Consider the following 27,394-nt stretch of genomic DNA (forward strand, 5'->3'; position numbering starts at 1 on the left):
TAAATTAAAATAAATTTTTATTCAAAGCATCTTTTAAAATTACAGCATCTTTATTCTTATGCTGTTATCTCTGCCAAACTACAACTGAGCCATATGAAGCATAAAACACTTCAAAAATTTGAATGTAAACCACATTTTTAAAACAAAAAGCAGTCTTAACACACCTCAAATTTTAGATGCCAATGTATTTTGTCCAAGTATATAGCTTATATCAAAAAGAACATTTTAAATATTTCTATAGTAATTGTAATAATTTCTTAAACTTCCAATTATACGAATAAAAAATGTTTGTGAATATAACTATTATAGTTGACAAAGGCTGACCAGAAAAAGAAACAAAAACCCTTACTTTTGAAGGCCTTAAAATTTATTATCCATGAATTGGGAAGTATTTGTATTTTTTAATACAATTTACTGCCCTTCCTTCTTTAGGTAAGTTCATCAAATTTTAAATTTCCCAAGGCTGATGAGTGTTGCTTTTCATAGTTCATTTAAGTTATATTTGAGAGGAAAAATTCTAGAGAAAATGCTGAAACCTAAACCATGAAAATTCTGATGCTACAGTCTCTCTTACTGTGCTTATAAGTGCTGCAAGTTAAAATTCTATATACCAGATTACAAACAAAATTCTTAGACCATTACAAATATAAATTCTCTTATTACAAAAAAGAATCCCTCAAGATTTGTAATTTACTGTACAGAGGAATTACATTTTTAAAGTATGTCCTCATTCATACACATTATTTGTTACTATCATCTTTCACACTTTTGCTTCTTTCCAAGACATTTACATACCACCCCTTCCCCATGGCTACGCATTTTAAACTACCTGTGAACTGCAACACGCTGGAATTTTTGGATAAAGAAGCCTACATTTTAGGTAATGTTTAAACTATGTCCGTAGGCTACTACTTCAAAAAGAAAAAAAAAAGGCACTGAAGAGCCCATTATTTCCCTCTATTATTCTGAGGTTTACTCCAATTAAGCAATCTATCAAATTAAGTTTCTGCTTAAACAAAAGCTTCAATGATGGAGGTTTATGCCTACACATAAAGGAGGTGAACTGCTCAGGTCTTGATTTTTCTGTTCATGCTTCAGTACATAAAGTGGTATTTAAAAACTTCATCTATTTGGAAAAATGGCTTAAAACCACCACACAAGTTAACACACTTGCAGTTGAAACTATTCCAGAAACCTACTTATTTGAGTAGCTATTATTTTCTGCAGTGTTTAACTATCTGGTAACTAAATTTAGTGAACACAAAATAGCTTGGCATGTTATTCTGAAGTAAAGCAAGAAGGTGGCTTTATGCACTGAAAATATAAATATGAGGCTTCCATCTGCTAATAATTCTAAACAAGCAGTACAATTAAAATTTAGTGTTTGCTAACAAAAGATCTAAAACAGTTCACTACAAAACCACCCTGTAGATGTCCCTTTTATTAATAAAAATCCAAGTGCCAAATCTCATTACAGGGCCCATAATATTAAAAAAAAAAAAAAACAACACACAAAACCAATTACCAAGTTACCTAGACTTTGCAAGATTAATCACTCAATTTCAGCAAATGAGAAATATGCAATGTGCAAAAGTTCCCAAGTTAACATAATAGGGATGCCAAGTGCTTTTCAAACGTAAATATCATAGTGAGTTGTAAAGCCTCAGAAAGATAGAATAAGACTGATATTACTCCAATTCTGAAAATTCTCAACTACGGTGCATCTTACCAAGATCCTCAAAAATCTCTTCTCTTCCAAAGTCCATAACTTAGAACATCTTCCAAAATGGTCAGTTTTCCACTTCTCAATAGGCACACTATTTTGCAGTTTAAAAATACATATCTTACACACATATCTTATACTTTCTGGCTTGCTTCAGTGTTTACAGCATTGTTAAACATACTAATATACATTGTTAAAAATGATCTTATAAATAATCTATTTCAACGTTCTTTGGCTACATGTACCATTCTGTTTTTTCATACAAGTGTCTTATTCAGAAAGTGCTTCCTGTGAGAACTGCTTCCAATGAATGCATTAAACTTGCAAAATCTAGCTTCCCACAATATGTCTTTTTCTACCCTGTACTAGAAGTCCCATATTTACAAAATATTTTAAACTTTACAACAAATCCATTACCATATAAAAAAAGTGCAATTCTCTCTCACCCCATATTATGGGGCAATGACATTCTTCATAAATTTCTACAGAATAGCAGCCTATGATAAGCAAATAAGGTGCTTAGCTTATGCCCACGGATCTACTTTTTAAGTACGCTGGGCAGTACTTCTGTACAGTGGAAGAGCCGGTGTCCAGGCTACTGGCGGAGCGGCGCTCCGGTCAGGTTGGCGAGCTCTATGAGAGCAAGGGCTCCGTGCAGGCGCTCCCGCTGCTCCTGCAGCCGGCGCTGGGCCCCGCGCTTCTCATCGTCCTCCTCGTCAGACTGAGGGTATTCCAGAGGGTCCTGCTGCTCCTGATCGGCCTTCTGAACGTGCTTTCCTTTCAAGGTGGGGGCACGCTGCTCTCTCATTTCCCAATACCTATAGGAAACGCATGCACGTTAGCTGTAGGTATACACGACCTTTTCAAATGTTTGATTTTCCTTTTGAGAAGAGGTTCTTTACCACAGTATTATTTTTTCTGCGTTTTAGTTTATAAAGCTATAAAGTAATTTCACATACATTACATATATTTCCCATTACAGAAGACAAAGTTCAAGGTCAAGAAATTGAGGGACTTGCTCAGATTTCCAAAAATCAAAAATTGGCAGTTCTGAGTCTTCTACTCCATTCTCTAGTCTAGGGTTTTCGCCAATAGACGACCGCTGCCTTTAAGATCATATGTGAAGTGGACTACAGTAAAATACACAATAGTAGAACAAAAACGTTACAGGTCAATTACACCTCAATAAAGACATAAACTTTAAAAAAGTAGAATAATCATTAGAAACCTATTTATCCTATTCCCAGAGGGATGGTGACTTCTGACAGAGCTAACTATGAGAAACTTGAAACCCACAAAATATGACAGAGTAGTATCTGTAACACACAGAGCTTATTCAAAAATTTAAGAGACACCACCATTATTCTATTACATAGCCAACTGATAATTCCCTAGAAAAAATGTTCCACCTTTAGGTAACTGAAGAAAGGCATATCTGAAGAACAGTAGCACTCCATACAAAAATGTCCCATACAAAGCTGTATATTAACACCATAGCTTTATTTATAATAGGCAAAAACAACTCAAATGCCCAGCCACACGTGAGTGAATAAATAAGCTGAGGTGTATCCATACAACAGATTACACTGTAAGAAGGAATGAACCTAGGGTTGTAAGGTGACAGATGGTAGCTACACTTGAGGTGAGCAAACATAATGTACAGACTTGGTAAATCACTATGCTGTATACCTGAAACTAATGTAACATTGTGTGCCAACTATACTTCAAGTAAAAAAAAAAAAACTAAACTGGAAAAAAAAAAAAGAATAAACCATTGATACAGTCAACAACATGGTTGAATTACAAAATAATTACATTGAGTAAAAGAAGCCAGACAACAGAAGTACATACTGTATGACTCCATTTGTATAAAAATCTAGAAAATGCAAACTAGTTCACAGTAACAGAAAGCAGATCACTGTTGTCTGAGGAGCAAGAAAGCAGGGAAGGGCAGGAGTGATGAATTACAAAGAAGCATGGGGAAACTTTTGGAAGTGATGGATATGTTTACCATCTTGATTGTGATGATGGTTTCACAGGTGTACACATATGTCAAAATATATCAAATTGTACACTTTAAATGTATAGAATCTATCGTGTGTCAATTGTACCTCAGTAAAGCTGTTTTTAAAATTACACACACAAAAATAATACAACTACTAGATTTCAGGAAATCCAGACATCTCAAACTGGAAAAATTTGGTCAATACTCAAAGGTATAAAAAAAGACATGCAAATAGTTCAGTATGACTTCAAGGACAACTAGGAACAGAAAACAGCAAAGAAGCTTAGCAAGGTCAGCTGGGACCAGGCAATCAAAGACTTTGAATGCCATAACAAAGGGTTTAGACTTTACACTGAGTAGAATCCACCAGTCCGTCCCTGAGCAGATGGGAGAAAGGGAGGATGAAGGCAAAATGACCAAGAAGTTTCTGACTTGGACAAAATTAGAGTTAATGGGGTAGCGGAGGCCAGGCAGGAGGAAGAAGGAGGGAGGAAGTGATGCAGTAAACAAGACAAACATAATGCTTCCTCAGGTGGAGCTTCCGGTCCAGCAGGGAGGATAGACACTGAACAAATAAATGTGTGATGAAGGTTTTGAAAGAGAAAACACAGTGTGTTGTAAAAGCATCTATTAAGTTGGTCTAACCTTGTTTGTTCTGGGGGTTAGTGAGCAGGTTAGGGAAGGACTTGCTGAAGCAATGTTCGACCCCGGTAAGAAATGAAGAAAGAGCAGAGTGGCTAAATGAACAGGAAAGCGGCATTCCGGGCAGAGGGAGCAGAGACCTGGGAGCCCCACTGAGAGTGGTGCTGACAAATAGGAGGCCCAGGTAGCTGGACACAGCTGCGTTGCCAGAGGGAGGCAGAGCTATGGCAGAGGGATTGGATTCCAGACTTGATCCTAAGTGCAGAGGAATCCGAAGAAGTAGGGAGGGTCCCGAAGAGCTGATGCTAGTTTGTACACAACAAATGACTCCTTAAATCAGGATACCTTTAGAGAAACTTTTTTATACTGGCCCCCTTGTTGCCATTAAAAAAAAAAAATTAAACTGGGTGCTTTGTAGAACTTTACTTTAGAAGAACCTCTAGCCTGTATCCCAGTAATAATCAGCACATATCTAATACAAAGAAAATGAAGAGAGGCTGCACTGTGGAATACAAAAACATATAAAACATTCTTAGAAAATGAGGAAAATTCTTGCTTTTAAAATAAATGGTGGGCTGGGCACTCAGACTAATTAATATCATGTATTTGTTTTCTATCACACACCAGATCCTCGTGCCACTCCTAACAATTCTGTGGCTTAAGGAAATAAAGCACCATTTCAAGTTATTTTATAAAATGTGTATAAAAGCAACTTATTTAAAATGAGAGAACTGTTGAAGCTCCCAACATCAACCCATGTGCTGGGCGAAATTCTGCAGTGGAGTGCAGGGAGAACCTTACTTTGCCAACCACTCGGCGGCAGCCTGGTTGTCCACAGCCTGGTGCTTACTGAGGGCGTCTGTGGGCTCCTCTCGTTTCAGCCTGGCATAAGGGTGCTTCGGACAGTGGCGGTTTGCATGGGTGAATCTGCTTAGGCAGCCTTCAAAACATAGAGGGAAACACTTATCAGAATCTGGACATCCAGCAAACATGGAAAATGTTCAGTTTCCCTGGTATCCAAGAAAAGCAAATTAAGACCATGGGATTTAGCATTCTATAACTTAGAGGAGGGAAAAAACCACCCTAAGGGGAAGCAGATCCTTCACCTCTTAGTCATGGCAACATAAAGGCATCAACCCCACCAGAAAGTGATTTATTAGCAAAACTGGTCAAAACCTCTGACCTAAGAATTCCATTCTTGGAATCGATTGTAAGGAAACATCCCATAAGATGAACAAAGCTTTACAGAGGAGAGGAAGCCATGCCCTTCAGCTTTGTTGGCAACGAACAAATTTTAAAAACAAATATGCAATATCCAACATTGAGGCAATCATTGTACATATGCTTAAGCAAATGAAAGTGTGTAAACAGGGGCGCCTGGGTGGCTCAGTTGTTAAGCGTTGCCTTCAGCTCAGGTCATGATCCCAGGGTCCTGGGATCGAGCCCCGCATCAGCCTCTCTGCTCTGCAGGAAGCCTGCTTCTCCCTCTCCCACTCCCCCTGCTTGTGTTCCCTCTCTCGCTGTGTCTCTCTCTGTCAAATAAATAAATAAAATCTTAAAAAAAAAAAAAAAGGTGTGTAAACATTCGTTTTGTTTTTTTTTTTTTTTAATTTAAATTTTAGTTGGTGAATATACAGTGTAATATTGGTTTCTGGAGAAAAGAGCGTAGACATTTGTAACAACTGACAACAATCAAGAGAACCACAGAGCAACAGACAAACCTATATTGAATTTCAGCTATAACTATGTAAAAATGTGCATAAGGAATACATCTCAAGAAATTCTGATAGGAGATTTAGAAAATCACTTAAGAAAAGTGATAAGAAATTACTAACAGTGGCAGTAAAATGGAAAATCTCCCCCTTTATTGAAAATTTAGAAATCCAGTGTTTCCTTCAATTTAATAGTTAAAAAGTTTAAAACCAAACTAAAAGCCTACCATAAAGGCTGTATTTACTTTTATAAATCTTTCTACCACCTCTAACTGAATATATTATTATTTTTCTAAGTAATCTCTCTGCCCATCATGGGGCTCAAACTCCCAACCCCAAGATCAAGAGTCACATGCTCTGCCAACTGAGCCAGCCAGGTGCCCCCTGAATATACTGTTTTTAACTGCCCCTGAAGATTTTCATCTAAAAAGAATATTTTATTTAAAAATCAATCATTTCCCAGAAAATGAGCATGGATCACAATTTAGAGAGCGCAGGATGTTTTACAGAATTTACATCAAAAGCTCTCCTCCTAAAAAACCTCAAGTAAAAGATATTTTAACTTTTAACTCACAGCCAGTTCTTACATAAACTTAAGTCCTAATACCATACCATTTTCTGAACAAACAAAAGGTTTCTCTCCGGTGTGAAGGCGCTGATGTGTTTTGAGCTGTCCACTTTGAACAAAGGCTTTTCCACAGTCTGGATAGTCACACAGATAGGGTCTCTCGCCTAAGTAGACAAATATTATGTATTATTTCTGAGACGATAAGGTGAGAAGAAGAAGGGACAGAGAGAATCAACCTCTATATAAGTTGTGACTCCGAACAATCAAACATGTCACGGCCTCTCAAACCTGAAGTGCTGGTGCTAACAGAATCACTTCTATGCTCCTGAGCAGCTCTCCACTGGGAGGCACCGGAATAATGTCCTTGGGCCTTGAGCTTTTAGGTTCCTGGCTTGAAAGCCTTGAAGTTATCTTTGGCTTATCCGGTCACTTTTCTCCCCATTATCCAAAGCACTAGCTCTCCCACTCCTGCTTTCCCACTGTACTTTGCCCGGTTAGACTGGCAGATCCTCCCACCCAGAAGGAACCCTCGCTGCCCTCTCTATTCCCTACACAGCACTTCTGGAGTGAATGACATGGAACACTTGCTTTTGTCATATGAACTACCCCCTAAATCACTTCAAACCCTACGACACCCCTTGAACAAGTGAAAATGATCTGCTTTCATTGGTCCCCTAATATCTGCACTGTAGCTACTGGGTTAGAGGGCGGGCTTTATCTTTACTTCACTCCTGAGATGCATTCCATAAGGCTGGTCCTCATCTCATTCTACTTGGAAATCCAATCTTCTCTGCCCATTCAGATCTTCCCAGTGCTGTAGGTTCTCAGTGAAATTCCTCCCACCTCCCTGCTACCTCCAAGTAATTGAACTATGTATCCCTTCACGAACTCAGTATCCACTGTTATTTATGTGTCCTGGTACTCTCCTGATACAAAGATGTGTAATACTTTGTACTCCATTGCAATTCATACATACAACACAGTGCTAGGCTTGAGAAAGTGCTTGAAAATATTGTTCAACTATAATTAAACTTACTATTTTTTGAAAAATCATTCTTTGATCAACAACTATGCACAGGTCCTTCCTATATGACTCAAAGGACAATAACAAATCCTCCCTAGTTTCTCATTATTTAGAAATGTAGTAAATGATTGTGATAGTTAAGCACAAATTAATAAAACACAGGATATGGGGGGGTATTTAAAATAGTAAGAGAAAAGTTTCTGACAAAGCATTTACATACTGGGGCTCAGCCATACCATGCAGATCTTGGGCTCAGTTCTCTGGCATACAGCATTAGCAGGCCAAGGCCTGAAAGTATTGGGGTGACACATGGTAGACTGGTGATAGATCAGGCCTGAGACTCAGGAATCTTCTCATTATGCCAAAGAGTCCTGAACCTTATCTACAGTGGCAACACATACTTTATGGCCTGTGAACCAGTTATTTGGGGGTATTTCAGACTAATTAGGTCAAAAAAAATCTGAAAATTCCCAAAACCAGATATTTCATTTAGTAATGGTTTTACTGAATGGTACCTAAAGTCAAAACCTCTTGGCCACCTTAGTTTATAATGATTCAAAATTAAAACTTTACCCTTTTTCAGGGATTTAGCTAAGAAAACTATATTCTAGCATATTACTAAAATGTATCTTTTCAAAAACAAAAACAAAAACTGGGTGGTGACCATAAACACAGTGAAAAACAATAGGCAACTAAGGCTTAAAAGCCCAAACTCTAGACCAGTACTGCCCAATGGAAATATAATGTGAACCACTTCTAGTAACCACATTACAAAAGCAAAAAGAAACAGGTGAAATTAATTTTGATAATATATTTTATTTATCCCAATATATCTAAAATATTATAATTTCAATATGTAATCAATATCAAAGTCATTAAGGACATTGTTTACTCTTCTTCATACTAAGCATGTTTTACACATGTTGCCCATCTCAATTAGACTAGCCAAATTTCAAGTGCTCAAGAGCCACATGTGCTACTGTATTGGCCGGCATCACCCTAGACTCAAGGGTGTGGGAGGTTGTAAGGCAGTGGTCATTGCTTTTTTGGTGCCTCAGTTTCCTCATCTGTAAATTATTAAATACCATTATTAGAACCAAAAGGCTCCTTCTTCTGGGGCCAACTTTCTCTATGGAAAGAACAAGGGCCCCTCTGTTATTTCTTTGCTTTCTCTATGGTATTTAAAATAGAAGTATAGTTTCTCCACACAGAGAGAGATATGATAGTCCTGGGATAGCTACCTACAGTACATTTAATTCTGAAAAATTATACTTCACCTCAGATTAGATAGCTAGGTCAAACATTCGGATGGCACACTAAGGATTCTAGAAATTCTGCTAAAACACTTGACACATAGTGTGTTAGTATTTGGCCTACAAATCAGTTTTAACAATTATACAGACAACTGAAGGGCATATCAAGTAAAATTCAGGTAGGTAGAATGATAGAACTAAATTTAGCAATAACATTCCTATGACAACTAGATTAATTACCATGATACCTTTAGAAGTCACATGGTACCAAAGTTGAGAAAACCATTCCTTCTACAAAAAAGAAATGGACTATACAATGCCTGTTTGAAAAAACTTCACAATAGGAAATATAAAGCAACTAAAATATTTATTTATGGGCCCAAACATCAAATCAGCTTTAAATATTACTTCTACTCAACTTACCTGTATGAGTCCTTTTGTGAGCCTGGAGCGATTTCTCCCGTGGAAACACCCTATTACAGATGTTACAACGGATTCTGCTGGATGAATGCTCTCCTTCGTTTATTAGATCCCGCACAGTATCTGCTCTGGGTCTACCACGTCGGATTCCATCCTATTAACAATTTGTATAAACATTAATGTAATTTCTTGGACCCACTCATTAAAGTAAAATATCATAATAAACCATTTTTTAAATTCTTGAGTGAGGGCGCCTGGGTGGCTCAGTTGGTTGGGCAACTGCCTTCAGCTCAGGTCATGATCCCAGGGTCCTGGGATCGAGTCCTGCATCGGGCTCCCTGCTCTACGGGGAGCCTGCTTCTCCCTCTCCCACTCCCCCTGCTTGTGTTCCCTCTCTCACTGTGTCTCTCTCTGTCAAATAAATAAATAAAATCTTTAAAAAAATAAAATAAATAAATAAATAAATTCTTGAGTGACATCAGTGAACATGGTAGAGTAGGTAGTTCCAAAGGCCCATTCCACCACAGATCACTGAAAAATTGAGCCAACTGTCTAAATCACCTTTATTACAACTCCAGAAAATAGTTAGAGATTTACAGCAACTCAGTCAACACTGAACCAAGAAACAGGCAACTTGAAACAGTAGGAAAGCTTTTCAGCATTTTTACGGCTTGCCCTTGCCTCTCCCTGTGGCCCACAGTAGTTTTAAAGAGCCTTCATTCTCAATATGGGAACTTAGTCCCTGGCTACAGAGACAGCAAAGCAGACCTGATTCTAAAAGACTTGTGTGTTTGTCTGTCTTGACCTGTCTGAGGGCTACTTGAAGAACTGACACAAAGTGTTTGTCTTTGTTTTACCTAACTTAGAACTCACTTAGGGCAAAAAGCAGTTAAACAGAGGGCATTACTCAAAAACTCTGTAAGGCCAAGAGTAAGTTACTGTTCCCTGGGGCAAAAGATTTCAATTGAGACAAAAGAACACATCAAAAGCCTGGGAGGAAAAGCTGGAGAGAGAGTTTCTTTGGGAAATTAGTGCATTGAAAAGTGCCCTGATATCCTAAAGATAAAAATTTAGAAAGCCACACACTTAGCCAGGGCAGGAAGCATGCTCAGAACAGACCCGATAAGACCCTAAGCTTTCACCTCTGACTGATCTTCTGCTAGGCACAAGCAGGAAATGAAGGCTAAGGCAGAGTTGTAATGAGTCTAAGGATTAAAGGAGAGCTACAACACAGAGCCATTTCAGCAGTCAGGAGTTTCTTCCCTTTCAATTTTTGGCTCCAGGCATTCAAGAAAATCTCTAGCAATGTTAAGCTGACTACAAGCTAATGAAACAGAAATTTAGAGAACAAATACAACAAAGAATAGAGTTTACAAAAATAGTTTAGAAAATTCACAAAACAAATAACTACAACCTGCAGCACACAACAAAAACTCTGAGGAAGGAGAAGAATCTGATTTCCAGAGTCACAACATTACAATATTCAAAACATCCCATTTTCAACAAAATGTTACTAAATATGTAAAGAAACAAAAGTATGGTCCATACACAGGAGAAATTAATAGAAACAGACCATGAGGAAGTAGACACTGGTCTTACTAGACAAAGACTTTAAATAAACAGTCTCAAGTATGCTGAGAGAGGTAATGGAAACCATGGACAAAGGACAAAAGGAAAAATAGGAGAACACTTTCAATAAACAGAAAATAACAATAAAGAAACAAATTAAAAGGGGCGCTTGGGTGACTCGGTTGAGCATCCAACTCTTGATTTTGCCTCAGGTCATGATCTCCTTGGTCTTGAGATCAAGCCCCACATCAGGCTCTGCACTCAGCAGGGAGTCTGCTTGAGATTCTTTCCCTCTGCCCCTTCCCCTGCTCGCTCCCTCTCTCTCTAAAATAAATAAATAAATCTTTAAAAAAATTATAAAAAGAAACCAAATAGAGATTCTGGAGCTAAAAATTACAATAAACGAAATGAAAAAGTTCACTAGAGAATTTGAATGGCAGATTTGACTGTCAGGAAGAACCAACAAATTTGAAGACAGGTCAATTGAAAATATCCAGTCTGAGGAACCAAAAGAGAAAAGAATGGACAGAGCCTAAGACACCTGTAGGACATCAAGTATCTTAGTCCATTTGGGCTACTATAACAAAATACCACAGACTGGGTAACCTAGAAGCAACAGAAATGTATTTCTCACAGTTCTGGAGGCTAGGAAGCCCAAGATCAAGGCACCAGTGTGGTTAGGTGAGGGCCCTGGCTGGCACCCTCTAGCTGTGTGTTCACATTGGAGCTCTCTGGAACCTTTTTCATAAAGGCTCTAATCCCCTTCAAGAGGACTCCACCCTCATGACATAAGCAACTCCCAAAGGCTCTAACTCCTAACACCATCATCTTTGAGGGTCAGGATTTTATCACACAAATTTTGGGGTACACACTCAGACCACAGCATCAGGTATACCAAAATACACATAATTGGAAACCCAGAAGGCAAAAGAAAAATGGGCGAAAGAATATTTGAAGAAATAATGGATGAAAACTTCCCCAAATTTGGTAAGATGTAAGTCTAAACATCCAAGAAGCTCAATGAACTTCAAGAAGAATAAGCACAAAGAAAGATACCCACTGAGACACATTAGGTCAACATGTCAAAAGACAAAAGGCAGAGAATCTTGAAAACAGGAGAAGCAATTCATCAGGCACAAGGAGTCCTCAATAAGATTAACAGCTGATTTCTCAGGAGAAACTATAGTAAGTAATAGGATGACATGATTAAAGTGCTGAAACGAAAAAAAAAGTCAACCAGTAATCTTACATCCAACAAAATTATCCTTCAAAAATGAAGAATAAATTAAGACATTCCCAGATAAACATAAGCTGAGAGAGTTCATGGCTAGTAGACCTGCCATACAATAAATGGAAAGGGAGTTCTTCAGGCAGAAATGAAAGGGCACTAGACAGAAATGCCATAAAAAGAAATAAAGAACACTGATAAAGGTAATTACATAAGTAAATACAAATGCCAAAAGTCTTATATTTTTGGCTCATAACTCCTCTTTTTCTCCTATATAATTTAAAAGACAAATAAATGCCAGGTGCACCTGGCTGGCTCAATCAGAGGAGCATGCAACTCATGATCTCAGGGTCGTGAGTTCAAGCTCCATGTTGGGGGTAGAGATTACATAAATAAACAAACAAACTTTTTAAGAAAAGACAAATGTCACATGTATTTAAAAAATTACAAATCCATGTTAATTGGAACATAATATTAAGAAGATGTAATTTGTGACTATAACAAAGAGGGACAGATAGAGCTGCATAAGAGCAGAGTTTTTGTACACTATTGTAGCTAAGGTGGTCCTAATTAAAAATAGATTGTTTTAAGTCTAAGAGATTAATTGAAATTCCCAGGGTGATCACTTAAAAAAAAAAAACAAAACCTAAAAATCAAAAAAGGAAACAAGAATGAAAATAGTATACTACAAAAAATAAAACAAAATAAACACAAAGAAGGCAGTAAGAGAGTAATTGAGAAACCAAACAGGTATAAGACATATAGAAAACAAATAACAAAATACCAAAAGTAAGTTCTTCCTTAACAGTAGTCACTTTATTTTATTTATTTTTTTAAAGATTTTATTTATTTATTTGACAGAGAGAGACACAGTGAGAGAGGGAACTCAAGCAGGGGGAGTGGGAGAGGGAAAAGCAGGCTTCCCATAGAACAGGGAGCCTGATGCAGGGCTCGTCCCAGGACTCTGGGATCATGACCTGAGCTGAAGGCAGACACTTAAAGACTGAGCCACCCAGGCACCCCAACAGTAGTCACTTTAAATGTAAATAGATTAAATTTGCCTATTAAAAGGTAGAAATTAGCAAAATTGATTTTTAAAAAATGATCCAACTATATGCTGCCTACAACAGACTTCTTTAAATACAAAAACACAAATAGGTTAAAAGAGAAAGGATGGAGGGGCTCTTGGATGGCTCAGTCAGTAGAGCATGGAACTCGTGATCTCAGGGTGGTAAGTTCAAGCCCCACCTTGGGCTTAGAACTTACTTTAAGAGAGAGAGAGAGAGAGAGAGAAAGGATGAAAAAAGGGATAACAATTATAAACACTCACTCACCTAACAACAGAGCCCCCAAAATGTATGAAGCAAAAATTGACAGAATTGAAAGGAGTTCAAAATAGCTGGAGACTTTCACTTTTAATAATAGATAGGACAACTAGACAGGTCAACAAAGATCTAGAAGACTTGAACAACACCCCAAGCCAACTAGACCTAACACATATACAGAACACTCCACAGCAAAATATGCATTTTTCTCAAGTGCACATGGAATATTCCCAAGGAAATACCGTACGTTAGGCCAAAAGCAAGTACTGATAAATTTTACAAGACTGAAATCATCCAAAATATCTTCTGTGACAAACATGGAATGAAACTATAAATCAAAAACCAAAAGAAAAATGGAAAATTCACAAGTAGGTGAAAATTAAACAGTCTTGAACAGCCAGTGGGTCAAAGAAGAAATCACAAGGGAAATTCAAAAATACCCTGACACAAATGAAAACAAAAACACAATATTATCAAAACTTAGGGGATACAGTTCTTGGATCGGAGGACTTAATAGATGATAACAATGCTACCCAAAGTGATGTACAGATTTAGTGCAATCCCTATTAAAATTCCAAAGGCTTTTTTTTTTTTTCAGAAATGGAAAAAGTGATCCTCCAACTCATATAAAATTACAAGAGACTCCAAATAACCAAACAATATTTAAAAAGAGCAAAGCAGAAGGACACACATGTCCCTATTTCAAAACTTACTGCAAAGCAGCAACAATCAAGACAGTGTGGTTCTGGCATAAAGAAAGACACACAGACCAGTGAAACAGAATTGAGAGGCAAGAAATAAATCCTTATCTATGGCAAACTTATTTTCAACAAGGGTGCCAAGAACATTCAGTGGGTAAAGAATTGTCTCTTCAACAAATGGTTCTGAGATAACTGCATTTCTACATACAAAAGAATGAAGTTGGATCCCTACCTCACATGATATTAAAAAAATAACTCAAGGGGTGCCTGGCTGGCTCAACCAGAAGAGCATGCAACTCCTGATCTCAGGATAGTGAGTTTGAGCCCCACACTGGATACAGAGATTAATTAAATGAATAGATAAACAAAAAAAATTTACCGGGGCACCTGGATGGCTCGGTCAGTTGAGCATTCAACTCTTGGTTTCAGCTCAGGTCATGATCTCCTGCTTGAGGAGTCTCTCCTTTTGCCCCTCTCCCCACTCATGCGTACTCTAAAATAAATAAATCTTTAAAAAAAAATTAACTCAAAGTGCATCATGAACCAAAATATAAGAGCTAAAACTCTAAAACTCTTCAAAGAAAACAGGGATAAATGTTCATGAGCTTGGATGTGGCAATGGATTCTTAAATACGACATCAAAAACATAAGCATCAAAAAAAATAATAATAATAATAAGCATTGGGGTGTCTGGGTGGCTCAGTTGGTTAAACGTCTACCTTCCGACCTTGGGCTCAGGTCATGATCCCAGGGTCCTGGGATCGAGCCCCACATCGGGCTCCTTGCTCCACGGGAAGCCTGCTTTTCCCTCTCCCACTCCCCCTGCTTGTGTTCCCTCTCCTGCTGTGTCTCTCTCTGTCAAATAAATAAATAAAATCTTTAAAAAAAACAAAACAAAAAAACAAAACATAAGCATCAAAAGAATAAATAAGCTGGCCTTAAAGTTACAAAATACTTGCATGTCAAAGGACATTCTCCAGAAAGTGAAAGACAACCTTACAAAAACAGAAAATTAATCTTTGCAAATTATATATCTGATAAGGGTCTAGTATCCCTTAAAAAGGATATTTTAAGAACTCTTAAAATTCAACAACAAAAAGACAAAAAACCCAACTTAAAAATGGGTAAAAACCAGGGTGCCTGGGTGGCTCAGTCAATTAAGCATTGGACTCTTGATCTCAGGGTGGTGGGAGTAAGCCTAAGCCCCATGGCGGGCTCCGTGCTCAGCGGAGAGCTGCTTGAGATTTTCTCCCCCTGCCCTCCCCTAAAATAAATAAATAAATCTTTTTTTAAAAAATGGGTAAAGATCTTAAATAGGAATTTCTCCAACGGTGTTAGGCAAATGGGCAGCAAGCTCATGAAAGGATGCCCAAAATCATTAGAGAAATGCAAATCAAAATCAATGAGGTCAATTATATCTCAATAAAGCTTGACAAAAAAATTTAATTTTTAAAAGAAGGACAATAAGATACTACTTCACACCAACTAGATTATACTCAAACAAAGAAATAGGAAATAAAAGTAGTTTTTGGCAAAAAAGTAGAGAAATTGGAGCCCTCAAAAATTGCTAATGAGAATGTAAATTGGTTCAGCCACTATGGAAAAAATAATTTGAAGTGTGGTATAATGTCATATATATATATATATATACATAGCCAATGGATGTTAATCAGCAATAGAAATGATACATGCTACAGGGTAGATGAACCTCAAAAACAGTATGCTAAGTGAAAGAAGCCAGACACAAAGGCCACATATTGTATGATTCCATGTAATGAAATATCCAGGATAGTTGAGTGCATAGAGACAGAAAACAGATTGGTTTCCAGAGACTGCATGTGGTGGGGAATAGGGAGTAACTACTTAATGAGTACAGGGCTTTCTTTGGAGGTAATGAAAATGTTTTGAAACCTGATATGTAGGTGGGAGTTGCACAACATTGTAAATTACTAAATGTCACTTAATTACACCTTAAAATGGTTAATTTTATGTTATGTGAATTTCACCTCAATTTTGCTTAAAAACTAAGGAATCTGAATATACTATGGATGTTAGTCAATAAGCAATGTATCAATTTGGTTCATTAATTGTAACACATATTCCATGCTAATATAACATGTTAGCAATGTGAAAACTGGGTATGTGATTTATGGGAACACCCTGTACTATCTTAACTTTTCCATACATCTAGAACTAATCTAAAATAAACATTCACTTGAAAAAGTCTTTCTCATTTTCCAGATTAGGTTAAATTGTACACATACAAGTTACATGAAAAATGATAAAAGGATTATGTACAACTACATCCAAAATGAAGATGCTTTTACTGCCTGCAATATAAAAAACCTAAAGTCTTCCAAATGCTTACACACACCAGGCCAAAACCTTGTGGATAACAATAGCTCCAGGAAAAAATCCATTCAGTCAATTTTCACTTTGAAAGAAAAGCCCAATCCCAACATGGATGAGTTATCTAATAGGATAAGTCATGTTTAAAAAATTCTTAGATATTAAAATCTATTTCCACAACAGTCAACAGATGGAAGCAATCTAAATGTACATTGGCAGATGGATGAAGAAAAGGTAGCATATACAATACAATGGAAAATTATTCAGCCTTAAAAAAAGAATCCTGCCAGGTACTATAACATGATGAACCTTAAAAACACCCTGCTAAGTGAAATAAGCCATTACAAAAAAATACATACACACACACACCACAAACAAATTCCATATGATTCCACTTATATAAGGTATCTAAATTAATCAAACTCTTAGAAACAGAAAACAGAATGGTAGTTGCTAGGGACTGTAGGGAGAGAGGAAAGGGGAGTTCCATGGGTATAGAGTTTCAATTTTGCAAGATTAAGATCCTGAGATCTGTTACACAACAATGTGCATATAGTTAACACCAAAAATTGATTAAGATGGTAAATTCTGTTATATTTTTTGCCACCAAAAGAAAAAAAAAAAGCAACGTGGAAAGGCACTACAGCACATAATAACACTGTAAAAATATTACTGCCCGTCTCACTCTGTGTGGGTACCAATGAGGTGAGCTTGACCACATGACTTCCTTTGGCCAATAAAATGTGAGTGGAAATTATATGTATATAAGCAAAAGCCTTAAAAGCCATCACATGGTTCCTTTTCATCTCTCTTTTCTCTCTGCCTTGAGACCCAAATGTCTCAGGTAGGGGATGTTCTTTCTGGGTCCCCGAATAAATAGGACAAGGCACATACCTGCAGTCAACCCACCCAAGACATATAACATGAGCCATGATTAGGCTGAGATTGGGATTTTTAAGTTTGTATTCTACAGCATGCTTTAGTTTAAACTAACTGACTAAGGCACTTTGTCTTTTTGGGGTTTTTTGTTGTTGTTTTTAAAGATTTTATTTATTTATTTGACACAGAGAAAGAGAGAGAGAGAGAGAGCACAAGCAGGGGGAGGGGCAAAGGGAGAGGGAGAAGCAGGCTCCCCACCAAGCAAGGAGCCCGATGTGGGGCTCGATCCCAGGACTCCGAGATCATGACCTGAGCCAAAGGCAGACGCTTAACCGACTGAGCCACCCAGGCGCCCCACCCACTTTGTTAATAAGTATTTGTTGACAGGATAAAAATCTCATCAATTCTTTGTTGATCTTGAAATTGCCAAAAGAGATACATAATTGATGTCTTTCCTCAACATTATATAACTCTTTAAGAAGTTTCCATTTATGGAGCACCTGGGTGGCTCAGTTGGTTAAGTGTCTACCTTGGGCTCAGGTCATGATCCTGGAGTTGCAGCATCAAGCCCCGCATCGGGCTCCCTGCTCAGCAAGGAGTCTGCTTCTCCCTCTGCCCTTCACCCCACTCATGCTCTCTCTCTCACTCTCTCTCAAATAAATAAAATTGTAAAAAAAAAAAAAAAAAAAAGGAGTTTCCATTTATAATTAGGCTAGGAATTGGCAAGGCCCTGGACCTTGACTTATTTATGTTTAAGTCCAAATTTGCAAATGTACTTGTAGCAATTATTGGCTGTTTTCAAATACTTTCACCTTCACCTTTACTTCTTGGCTTTGATTCTCACTAGTTACATTTAGCTCTAGTCTTGCTTGCTAAAACTGTTAACCCAGAGTCAGCAAAGAAAGATCTAAGCAGGAGTAAAATTCGAGAATTCATTTCCATCATTTATTGAGCCACAATAATTGGATTGTTGCTGGTTGTTTATATGATAATTCTTTTAAATCTTGTTTTAAAAATGTAAAATGCAAAATAAATAAATAAATCATCTAAGATTCATAAAAATAGTAGGTGATCCTGTTAAGAAATGAAACATGAAATCAGGTTAATTAAAAACCTTAGTGATATAACTCCTCTGCCATGAAAGGATCTTTTCCTAATATTTTTTAAATACATAAAAATGCAAATGCAAAAGAAAAATGAAACTGGACCACTTCCTTACAGCATACACAAAAATAAACTCAAAATGTATTAATGACCTATATGTGAGACGTGACACTATAAAATTCTTAGAAGAAAACATAGGCAGTAATTTCTTTGACAGTGGTTATAGAAACATTTTTCTAGATATGTCTCCTAAGGCAAGGGAAGCAAAAGAAAAATTAAACTATTGGGACTACACCAAAATAAAAGCTTTTGCACAATGAAGGAAACCATCAATAAAACCAAAAGGTACCTACTGAATGGGAAAAGATATCTGCATATGATATATCTAAATAAGGGGTTACTATCCAAAATATATAAGGAACTTAATACAGCTCAATACCCAAAAAAACAATCTGTTTAGAAATGGGCAGAGGACCTGTTTAGACATTTTTCCAAAGACATACAAATGGCCAACAGACAAATGAAAAGATGCTCAACATCACTATTCATCAGGAAAATACAAATTAAAAACACAGTGAGATATCATTTTACCCTTGTCAGAATGGCTAAAATCAAAACAGACAAGAAATACCAAGTGTTGGCACGGATGAAGAAAAAAAGGAACACTATTAGTGGGAATGCAAATTGGTGCAGCTACTGTGGAAAACAGTACAGAAGCTCCTCAAAAAAGTAAAAATAGAATTAACATCTGATCCAAGAATTCCACTACTAGATATTTAACCAAAGAAAACAAAAACACTAATTCAAAAAGATATATGCACCTATGTATATTGCAGAATTATTTACAATAGCCAAGATACGGAAGCAAATCAAGTGTCTGTCGAGATGAATGGATAAAGATGTCTTACACACACAGACACACAGACACACACATACACACACACACATGGAACATTACTCAGCCATTAAAAAGAATGAAATCTTGCCATCTGCAACAACATGGATAGACCCAGAGGGCATAACGTTAAATTAAGTAAATCAGAGAAAGACGAATACCGTATGATTTCACTCATATGTGAAATTTATGAAACATAACAAAGAAAAAAAAAGAGACAAAAAAACAGATTCTTAAATACAGAGAATGAACTGGTCGTTGCCAGAGGGGAGGTAGGTAGGATGGGTGAAATAGATAAAAGGGATTAAGATTACACTTATCTTGATGAGCACTGAGAAATGTATACAGTTGTTGAATCATTATAGTGTACACCTGAAACTAATAACACTGTATGTTAATTATACTTTAATTTAAAAAAAAACCTTAATGGTACAACTCCTGTGCCATGAAAGAATCTTTTCCCAGTATTTTTTAAAGATTTTATTTATTTATTAGAGAGAGAGAGAGCCAGGAGAGGAAGAGGGAAAGAATCCTAAGCAGACTCCTCGCTGAGCGTGGAGCCAACTTGGGGCTCGATCTCATGACCCTGAGATCATGACCTGAGCTGAAACCCAGAGTCTGACGCTAAACCAAATGAGCCACCCAGGTGCCCCTCCCAGTATTTTTAAATACATAAAAACATACTGTTGCTTCTATTATACTTTGAAATAACTGATTAGTTAGTATCAAAATTTTTAGGTTATCCATTACTATTTTGTATTTCTAGTAAAAAAAACAAAACTATTTTCAAGCATGATTAATGGGGGGTTGAGTATTTTAAAAGTTAACAATTTGACTGCTTCCCAGTGCATTTTCTAAATGAGAAATAGAGAACTAAAAAAATACAATATAATACAACAGCATAGCCATATACAGGTAAGGCTTCACTGAGTGTATCATTTCAACTGAGAAAATTAAGTAAGGCAGGTAATCAACTGATGCCCTAACCAAGTGAATAAAGAGCATCTTTTAACCATACATACAACAATAAGCTGTGTTACTTAAAGAAGGTTCTTTTCATTTTGGCCTTAGCAATAAAGCCATGTTTCTAGGTAAATTTGACAATAACAGAGTGTTAACTAACTCATCAGCAATCAAGTATACCTGTAGTCTGACAGACTAATCTTGTCAGGATTGCTTGATGGTTCACAAGAGAAAGTAAAGCGAACAAGAAATGCAACACAGGGATGCCTGGGTGGCTCAGTTGGTTAAGCATCTGCCTTCGGCTCAGGTCATGATCCCAGGGTCCTGGGATCGAGTCCCACATGGACTTCTTGCTTAGCAGGGAGCCTGCTTCTCCCTCTGCCTGCCGCTCCCCCTGCTTGTGCTCTCTCTCTCTGACAAATAAATAAAATCTTTAAAAAAAAATGCAACACATTCTATTTATTATGTGGCAACTACTGCGAAATAAGCTACTAGAAAGAAGCAAAATGATTAAACTGCCAAAAATATTTGCATACTTTGGTAAATTTAATTTTTCAGACAGAATTTTAGTACCACTGGAAGGTAGATTAGTGATTTTCAAAGTGTTTTCTGAAATCATACATGATAAATGTTTTGCGTTTTCAACGTCAATAACTATCTTTAAAAAGTTATTTAATAAAATTTGGGTTATTTCTTAAGCCACTTTGAATAATGTACATTTACCAAGATTTTAGAAAAAGTTATATTCAAACTGGGTATTCATGTGATGACCAAAAAAACTAAAAGTCCTTGACACATTTTTATACAAAGTAAAATTTAAATAAAGTGCTTAAACACAACCTAGAAGGAAAAGAAAAATAGGTCTCAGAGGAAGGCATATGTACCTTGACAAGAAAATGGAAAAAAAAATGTAATTGATCATATTTCCCTTTTCAAATTCAGGTGTGTGTGTGGTGTTTTTTTTTTTTTTTTTAAGATTTTATTTATTTTTTGACAGAGAGAGACACAGCAAGAGAGGGAACACAAGCAGGGAGAGTGGGAGAGGAGAAGCAGTCTTCCCCCGGAGCAGGAAGCCCGATGCGGGGCTTGATCCCAGGACTCTGGGATCATAACCTGAGCCGAAGGCAGACGCTTAACGACTGAGCCACCCAGGCGCCCCTCAAATTCAAGTTTAGATCCAAATATCTTTTGGCTTTCATATCTGCTTCCTCATTCTATCCCCCACCTTGACCTATCTGCACAACTTTCTGAGTCTTAATTTGCATTTGTCTGCTGTATTTTGTGTATCCTCATAAAGCATTTCAGTTGAGATACATATAGGTGTAAATAGTGTGTATTTCATAAATCTGCTTTCATCAGCTTGGTACTATAAAAATAATAAACCCCTAAAGTCAATTCACACATGATATATAGAGGAGCAATATCATGTAGGGATTAAGAACAAGGGCTCTGGAAGATTCCAATCAGTTCTGCCATTTACCATATGATGTTAACTAAACTTAATCTTGGGGACTCTTTTCTCTAATTCCTCCTTGTTCATCGGGTAAACAAGATAAATTAATTAAAGAATTCAAAACACTCAACACAGAGTTCAGCAGTTTGCTATGCCAGGCAATAAATGGTGGCTACTATATTAACATGTTTAACATGGTGCTGATCAAAATTATATGTACTCATCTGCTATTTGTAAGACTATGTGCAGTGTTCAGGTGACAGGGTGGGTGGGATAGGCAGCTGGCAAGTCCTGAAAAGTGAATGGTATTTAAGCCTATGCACAGAGAAGCCGAACCACACAGGTCCCACAGTGAAGAAGTAACCTCACGAACATAGTCTGAGTAGAGGGTACAAGGTGCAGAGGCTTGGAAATAACCTATAGCAGAGAGAAATTAGTCTTGTTTCGTTCCGTCCCCTCCTGGAATTCTAAAAACGAAGAGAAGATAGTGCTAATATATAATTATACCCCAACAGTGCTAAGCAATCTTGTGATGAGGGGCCAAAATAAATTGGTAGATAACGCCTGTTCTCCCCACAGGCAGGGGAGGCAGCATAGGATAGGAACAAACAAGGGAGCAAGTAAGAGCTGACACTTGATGTGAGGGTCTCAGATGTTAACACCTCCCCTGGGAGCAGTGGCAACAAATAGACAATAAACAAACACAAATGTTGTCCTTAAACTCACAGCTGTTATTGCCTCTAACCTGTATACTGAGAGAAAGGGCTAGGGGGAAACATGTTACTGGTCTCCCATCTTTCCATAAAGTAAACAGATTCAGTCAGCACAATTCACCCACGATGCATGTAGAGATAAAGAACTACAAGTACTTTAGAGAAATAAAACAAAGTAAAGGGGGATGGAACCCTCTATCTTTAGTCTAGAGTGTACTGATCACAAATGAAACCAGTTAACATCCTTAAATAAAAGTATATTCCAGACCTTTCCCCTTAAGATGGCAAAGCTAAATGAATGAATTTTTGGAGCTGTAGTTGGATTTCTTCATTAACTAAAGGACAAGTTAAAATCAATTCATCTAGTAATTTTGAAATATGACTGTGAGGAGAAAAAAATGAAATATAAAACAGCCTTTTCGCTTTTTTATGTTCTTCATAATTTCCAGTATATTTTACCTCTGAAAAGAGGTAGACAACAGAAGAATTAAAATTCAAACCCATGCAGTGTGTGAGCAACTTTTATGCAAGGTTTGTGAAGATGTCTCTTTTAGACCAAAAAGAACATACCTATAAATTTCATTTATCTATTATATTAATCTTCTTGGATAGCCCAAAATTAGGTTAAATTATTATTAACAAAATAGTAAATGTAAAATCTTCCACAATTACTTGTGCATGTATGCCTTTATGGTTCTTAACTATAAAACCTAATTTTTTTAAAGGCTAAATATGTTAACACAGGAAAATATCTAGACTACTAAACCATCTTGCTACCTAGTGACAGCAACAGTGATTGTTTCCTTCACAAACTCACTCCGCACTGTTATATTTCCACTGCTTGTCTTTTCAAATTTCTACTGTTTCAAATTTTTACTGAAGTGCCCCTTCAAGAGTTGAAAGGGTGTCAAAGCAGTTTTATAACTTTGTAGTTATAATATATATATACAGTAGTTAATAATAATGCCACTAGTAACAAAGTGTATATCAATTTCCTCAGGGCTCAAAACACATGGAGTTTCAACATCTTTGCTACTGCATGTAAACGTGTTTCAATTTATAGATACAGTATTACCAATATAGGCACTTATCCACTGATTTACTTGTTTTCTTTAGTCAACCGCTTATCTGACATAACCATTTAACAAAGAGAACCTGAATATTAATCTCATATTAGCACAATTCATTCATTACACAAATATTTACCAAGCACTTTTATTCAGCATTTAGAATGTGCGGTATTAAAGTTGAACAGTCTTCCAGAGAAAAATGATGCCTGCCCTCTAGGAGTTTACAGTCTATAGAGAAAACTGTATGTCAGCAGAGAGGCACTCTGAATACATGCTTCAGGATCAGGAGCTACAAAAACTCGACCATAGTCCCAGCTCTCCCACTACCTAGCTGGGTGACCTTGGGGAGGTCCCTTCACCAACCCCTCTAAGGCTTAGTCGCCTGATCCATAAAGTGTAAACTTGAACCAGAACCTAGCAGTCACATCTTGCCCAGCTCTAAACAGTCTGTGAGAGCAATTCGAGGTTAACGACAACAGCGTCCCAGTCCACTGTGTGCTCTCAGCAACTAGCAAAGTAGTACGCTGGATGAATGAGAGGCAGAGAAAGTACAACTTCTAAGATTCCCCTAAGTCTCTTCTCGCTCTTCGGCCATCTCTGCAGGGCACCTTTAGTAGGGCCGGGGTATCTGCACTGATGGAGCAGAATCTACGCAAACCCCTCCCTTCCTGCACCCAGACACAGCTGAAGGCCCGCAGCTCCTCCAATCCCTCTCCGGCCAGATAGGACTCAGAGGTCAGCAGTGTCCGTACGCGGCTGACCTGCCTCCTCCGCGACCCCAGACTGAGCGGCCGCTCACTGCACCTGCTGCGGAGTCGCCTGCGGCCAGCCGCCTCCCCTCCGCTAGTGTCACGTGACCGCCGCCCCGCCTCCCCCCCCGCGGGGACCCGATTTTGGCGCGCGGCAGTGACGTCAGCGTCCTGTCACCCGCCCCCGCCGCGGCCGGAGCGACCTCACGTTTTAAACTCGGCCCCGCCCCACCCGCCGCGTCCGCGGGCGCTGCCGGCTCCCGGGCAGCGCCGTTAACGGGCCCTGGCTGCCCCGCGCCCCTCCGGCCCGCCCGCGCCGCTCACCTTGAGGTGGCCGCTGTCCGGGCTGCTCGCTTCCTCCTCGTCCTCACCTCCCGAGGCGGCGGCGGAGGCGGCGGGCGGGGGCGCGCCCCGGCCTCGCAACCCCGGGTGCTCGGCGGCGGCGGCGGCGGGCAAGGCGGCCGAGGCGGCGCCCCCCGCGGCCCCGGGGCTGAGCGTCACGTTGTGCGCGTTCTCGCCCCAGCGCCACGGATACACCATGAAGTCGCTGAAGCCGGGGCTGGTGGGGATGAGCGGCGGCGGCGGCTCCGGCTCCCCACCGCCGCCGCACGTGGGCTTGATCGGGGTCGTCCTGATGACCGACACCAGCACCCGCTTTGGGGAGTCGTGGCAGAAGATGACGGGCGGCGGCTGCGGCGGGTTGTCCGCCATCGGCGCCTCCATACCCCGGATCATCGCCCGGCCCCGATCCGCAGCTCCAGCAGCCGCACTCCCTGAGCCCCGGTTTGGCCCTTCGCTCCGCTCGCCCGCGCTGCTCCCGAGTCGCCGGCGCTCAGTCCCGCCGGCTCATGGCTGGCGGACGTTTCCCGGAATCTTCTTGCGCTGCGGCCAGCGAAGGAACGGAGCGGCTCGGCCGGCACTCCGCGGCCAGCGCCAGACCCCCAGCCCTGGGTCAGGCCCGCCCTCCCCTCTTTGTACTCCCCAACGCAGGCTGCAGCGGCGGGAAGCTGCGGCCGGCCTGCCTTTCGGTGACAGGAAAGCAGGACGTGCTGCGCCGAGCCCCCGAAAATAACAACCTGCCGCCTGGGTCACTGCTCCGGCTTTTCCCGCGTTACATTTCGCGCCTGGGCGGAACCAATCACCGCGAGGCCCCTGCCCGCTGGCCGCAGCGGCGAGTGACAGGTCGCGCGAGCCAATGGTCGGGCCTGGACTTCTTTCTAGCCGAGTGAGGCGGAGCCGAGCCTGCGCGCGGGTCCTTTCTGCCACGCCATTGGTCGCCGTTCTTATTTTTTTTTTTTCTGCCTCGAGGGCCAACTGCGTTCGAAACTCCGGGGGAGCGCGCGACAACGGCACTCGCCCAGACACACCCGCCAGGAGCCCCGCCCCCGCCGTCCTTCTGCGCGGGTTGTCAGTGTCGGGGGCGCGGGCAGGGGCGGGAGGCGAGAGAGTTACTGATTGGAGGGGCGTCGGCGAGGGGGCGAGGCCGGGGGCTGTCGTTGGCCGGCGGGGGCGCGCGCCTGCCAGCGCCGCCCGTCAGCCCCGCCCGCCTGTGGCTGTTGGGCCGCGGTTCCCGCGCGCCGGGAGTTTAAAGGGCTTGGGCCCCCGCCGCCCGCCCCGCCCCCTGTTCCCCCCACCCGTTATGCGGGACCCAGGCCTTCCTACTGCTCGTCTCTAGTAGACGCCCAAAGGTGCCTAGTTTCCTAGCCGGCTCCGTCTGCCCAGCCGTTGACTTTGCTGACGTCCCCCAACGTCCGCCCCCACCCCAGGTTCAGGTGGGCATCAGCCCTGGCCTTCACCCTCCCGGGCTTCGGTGTCCCCTCTATAAATGGCGTAATTAAAGAAGTGGTCTCCGAACTCCCCATGTGCTGCTCACAGTGCGGAGGGGACATGAACACAGACATGTGTTTGCTCTCACACCCGGGACCGACACCCCGAGGACCCCTGCCCCCTTCTGGGGCTGTTCTCACGCCATCCCGGAGCCTGCTTTCATTCCCGCGTCTGGACGGGCGTGGAGCTCTAGGCGCCTCGGAGTTTTCTGGTCATTCCAGATTCCTCTGCTCGTTCTCGCTCAGGGATCCCGCCCCGCACCAGAGGGATGCTGGAAGATTGGGTTAGCCTGACACCCAATGAGCGCCAGTGGGGCTCAGAAACACCACGCAGCAAAGGATGGGGCAAAATGGAATGTCCAGCCTCACATTTCACTAGAATGTGAAAGAAGTGACTGTGTCTGTTTTGTTCTTTGATATATTGCCAGGGCCCAGCCTGACTCATGGTAAGCCTTCAATAAATATTTGTTGAATGAATGAACGAATATCCAGTAGTTAGGGTTACAATTGGTAATTAAATTGGAACATGTCTCTATAATAGATGGCTGAGTAGTGCGTGTAAGAGAGACACACACAAATACACAGCTATGGTTAAATTAATTTAGCCACAACTGTTAAAAAACAAATTTAACCTATATGAACAACTTCTAAGATACATTTCAAGTGATAAAAAAGAAAACATGGAACTGTATAATTTCATTCCTGAAAAAAAAAAAGTGGAGAAAGAATATAAATTTCTTACTTTTAGATATACAAAATATCTCTAACAAGATACACAAGAAACTGATATATCAGTTGACTCCAAGAAGGGATATGTGACTAAGAAAAAGATTTCAAAAGATACATGTACCTCTTTGTATCTTTTGCACTTTGAACCAAGTGAAAGTATCTTTTCCATAAATAAAATTGCATATAGCTACCATTTCCTGGAGGCCTAGTATAATAATAGCATGTCTGCTGATAAACACATACAATAATATGGATGGGTGATTTACTTACATTCTTCTACTCTCAATTCTGTGATGTAGATATTACTATTCCCATTTTACAGATGAGGAAATTTGTCCAAGGTCACCTAACTCAATAACTGAAATATAGAGGCCAGGTTTTCTGGCCTCTGAAAACTGTGGATTATACCTCTTTGAGTCTGCTGAACAAAAGGAAGAAGGCACTGAAAAAATGGGACCCCCATATTTCTGAGAACTGTTTCTCATATTTAAAAC

At 39.8% G+C, this 27,394-nt stretch overlaps 1 protein-coding gene across 1 annotated transcript; it reads right to left on the reverse strand.

Annotated features, from left to right (window-relative positions):
- Positions 1–25,663, reverse strand: ZNF367 (zinc finger protein 367). The gene is made up of 5 exons (XM_035024461.1): positions 24,670–25,663; positions 9,351–9,501; positions 6,695–6,814; positions 5,172–5,310; positions 1–2,541 (listed from the first exon to the last, which is right to left on the reverse strand). Exons 1-5 carry the CDS (start codon positions 25,078–25,080, stop codon positions 2,319–2,321), a joined length of 1,044 nt encoding a protein of 347 aa, XP_034880352.1. The 5' UTR covers positions 25,081–25,663; the 3' UTR covers positions 1–2,318.
- Between the last annotated feature and the right edge of the window lie 1,731 nt (positions 25,664–27,394).

The sequence above is a fragment of the Mirounga leonina genome, unplaced genomic scaffold, assembly GCF_011800145.1.
Source record: "Mirounga leonina isolate KUSES-001 unplaced genomic scaffold, KU_Mleo_1.0 Mir_179, whole genome shotgun sequence".
NCBI classification, from domain to species: Eukaryota; Metazoa; Chordata; class Mammalia; order Carnivora; family Phocidae; genus Mirounga; species Mirounga leonina.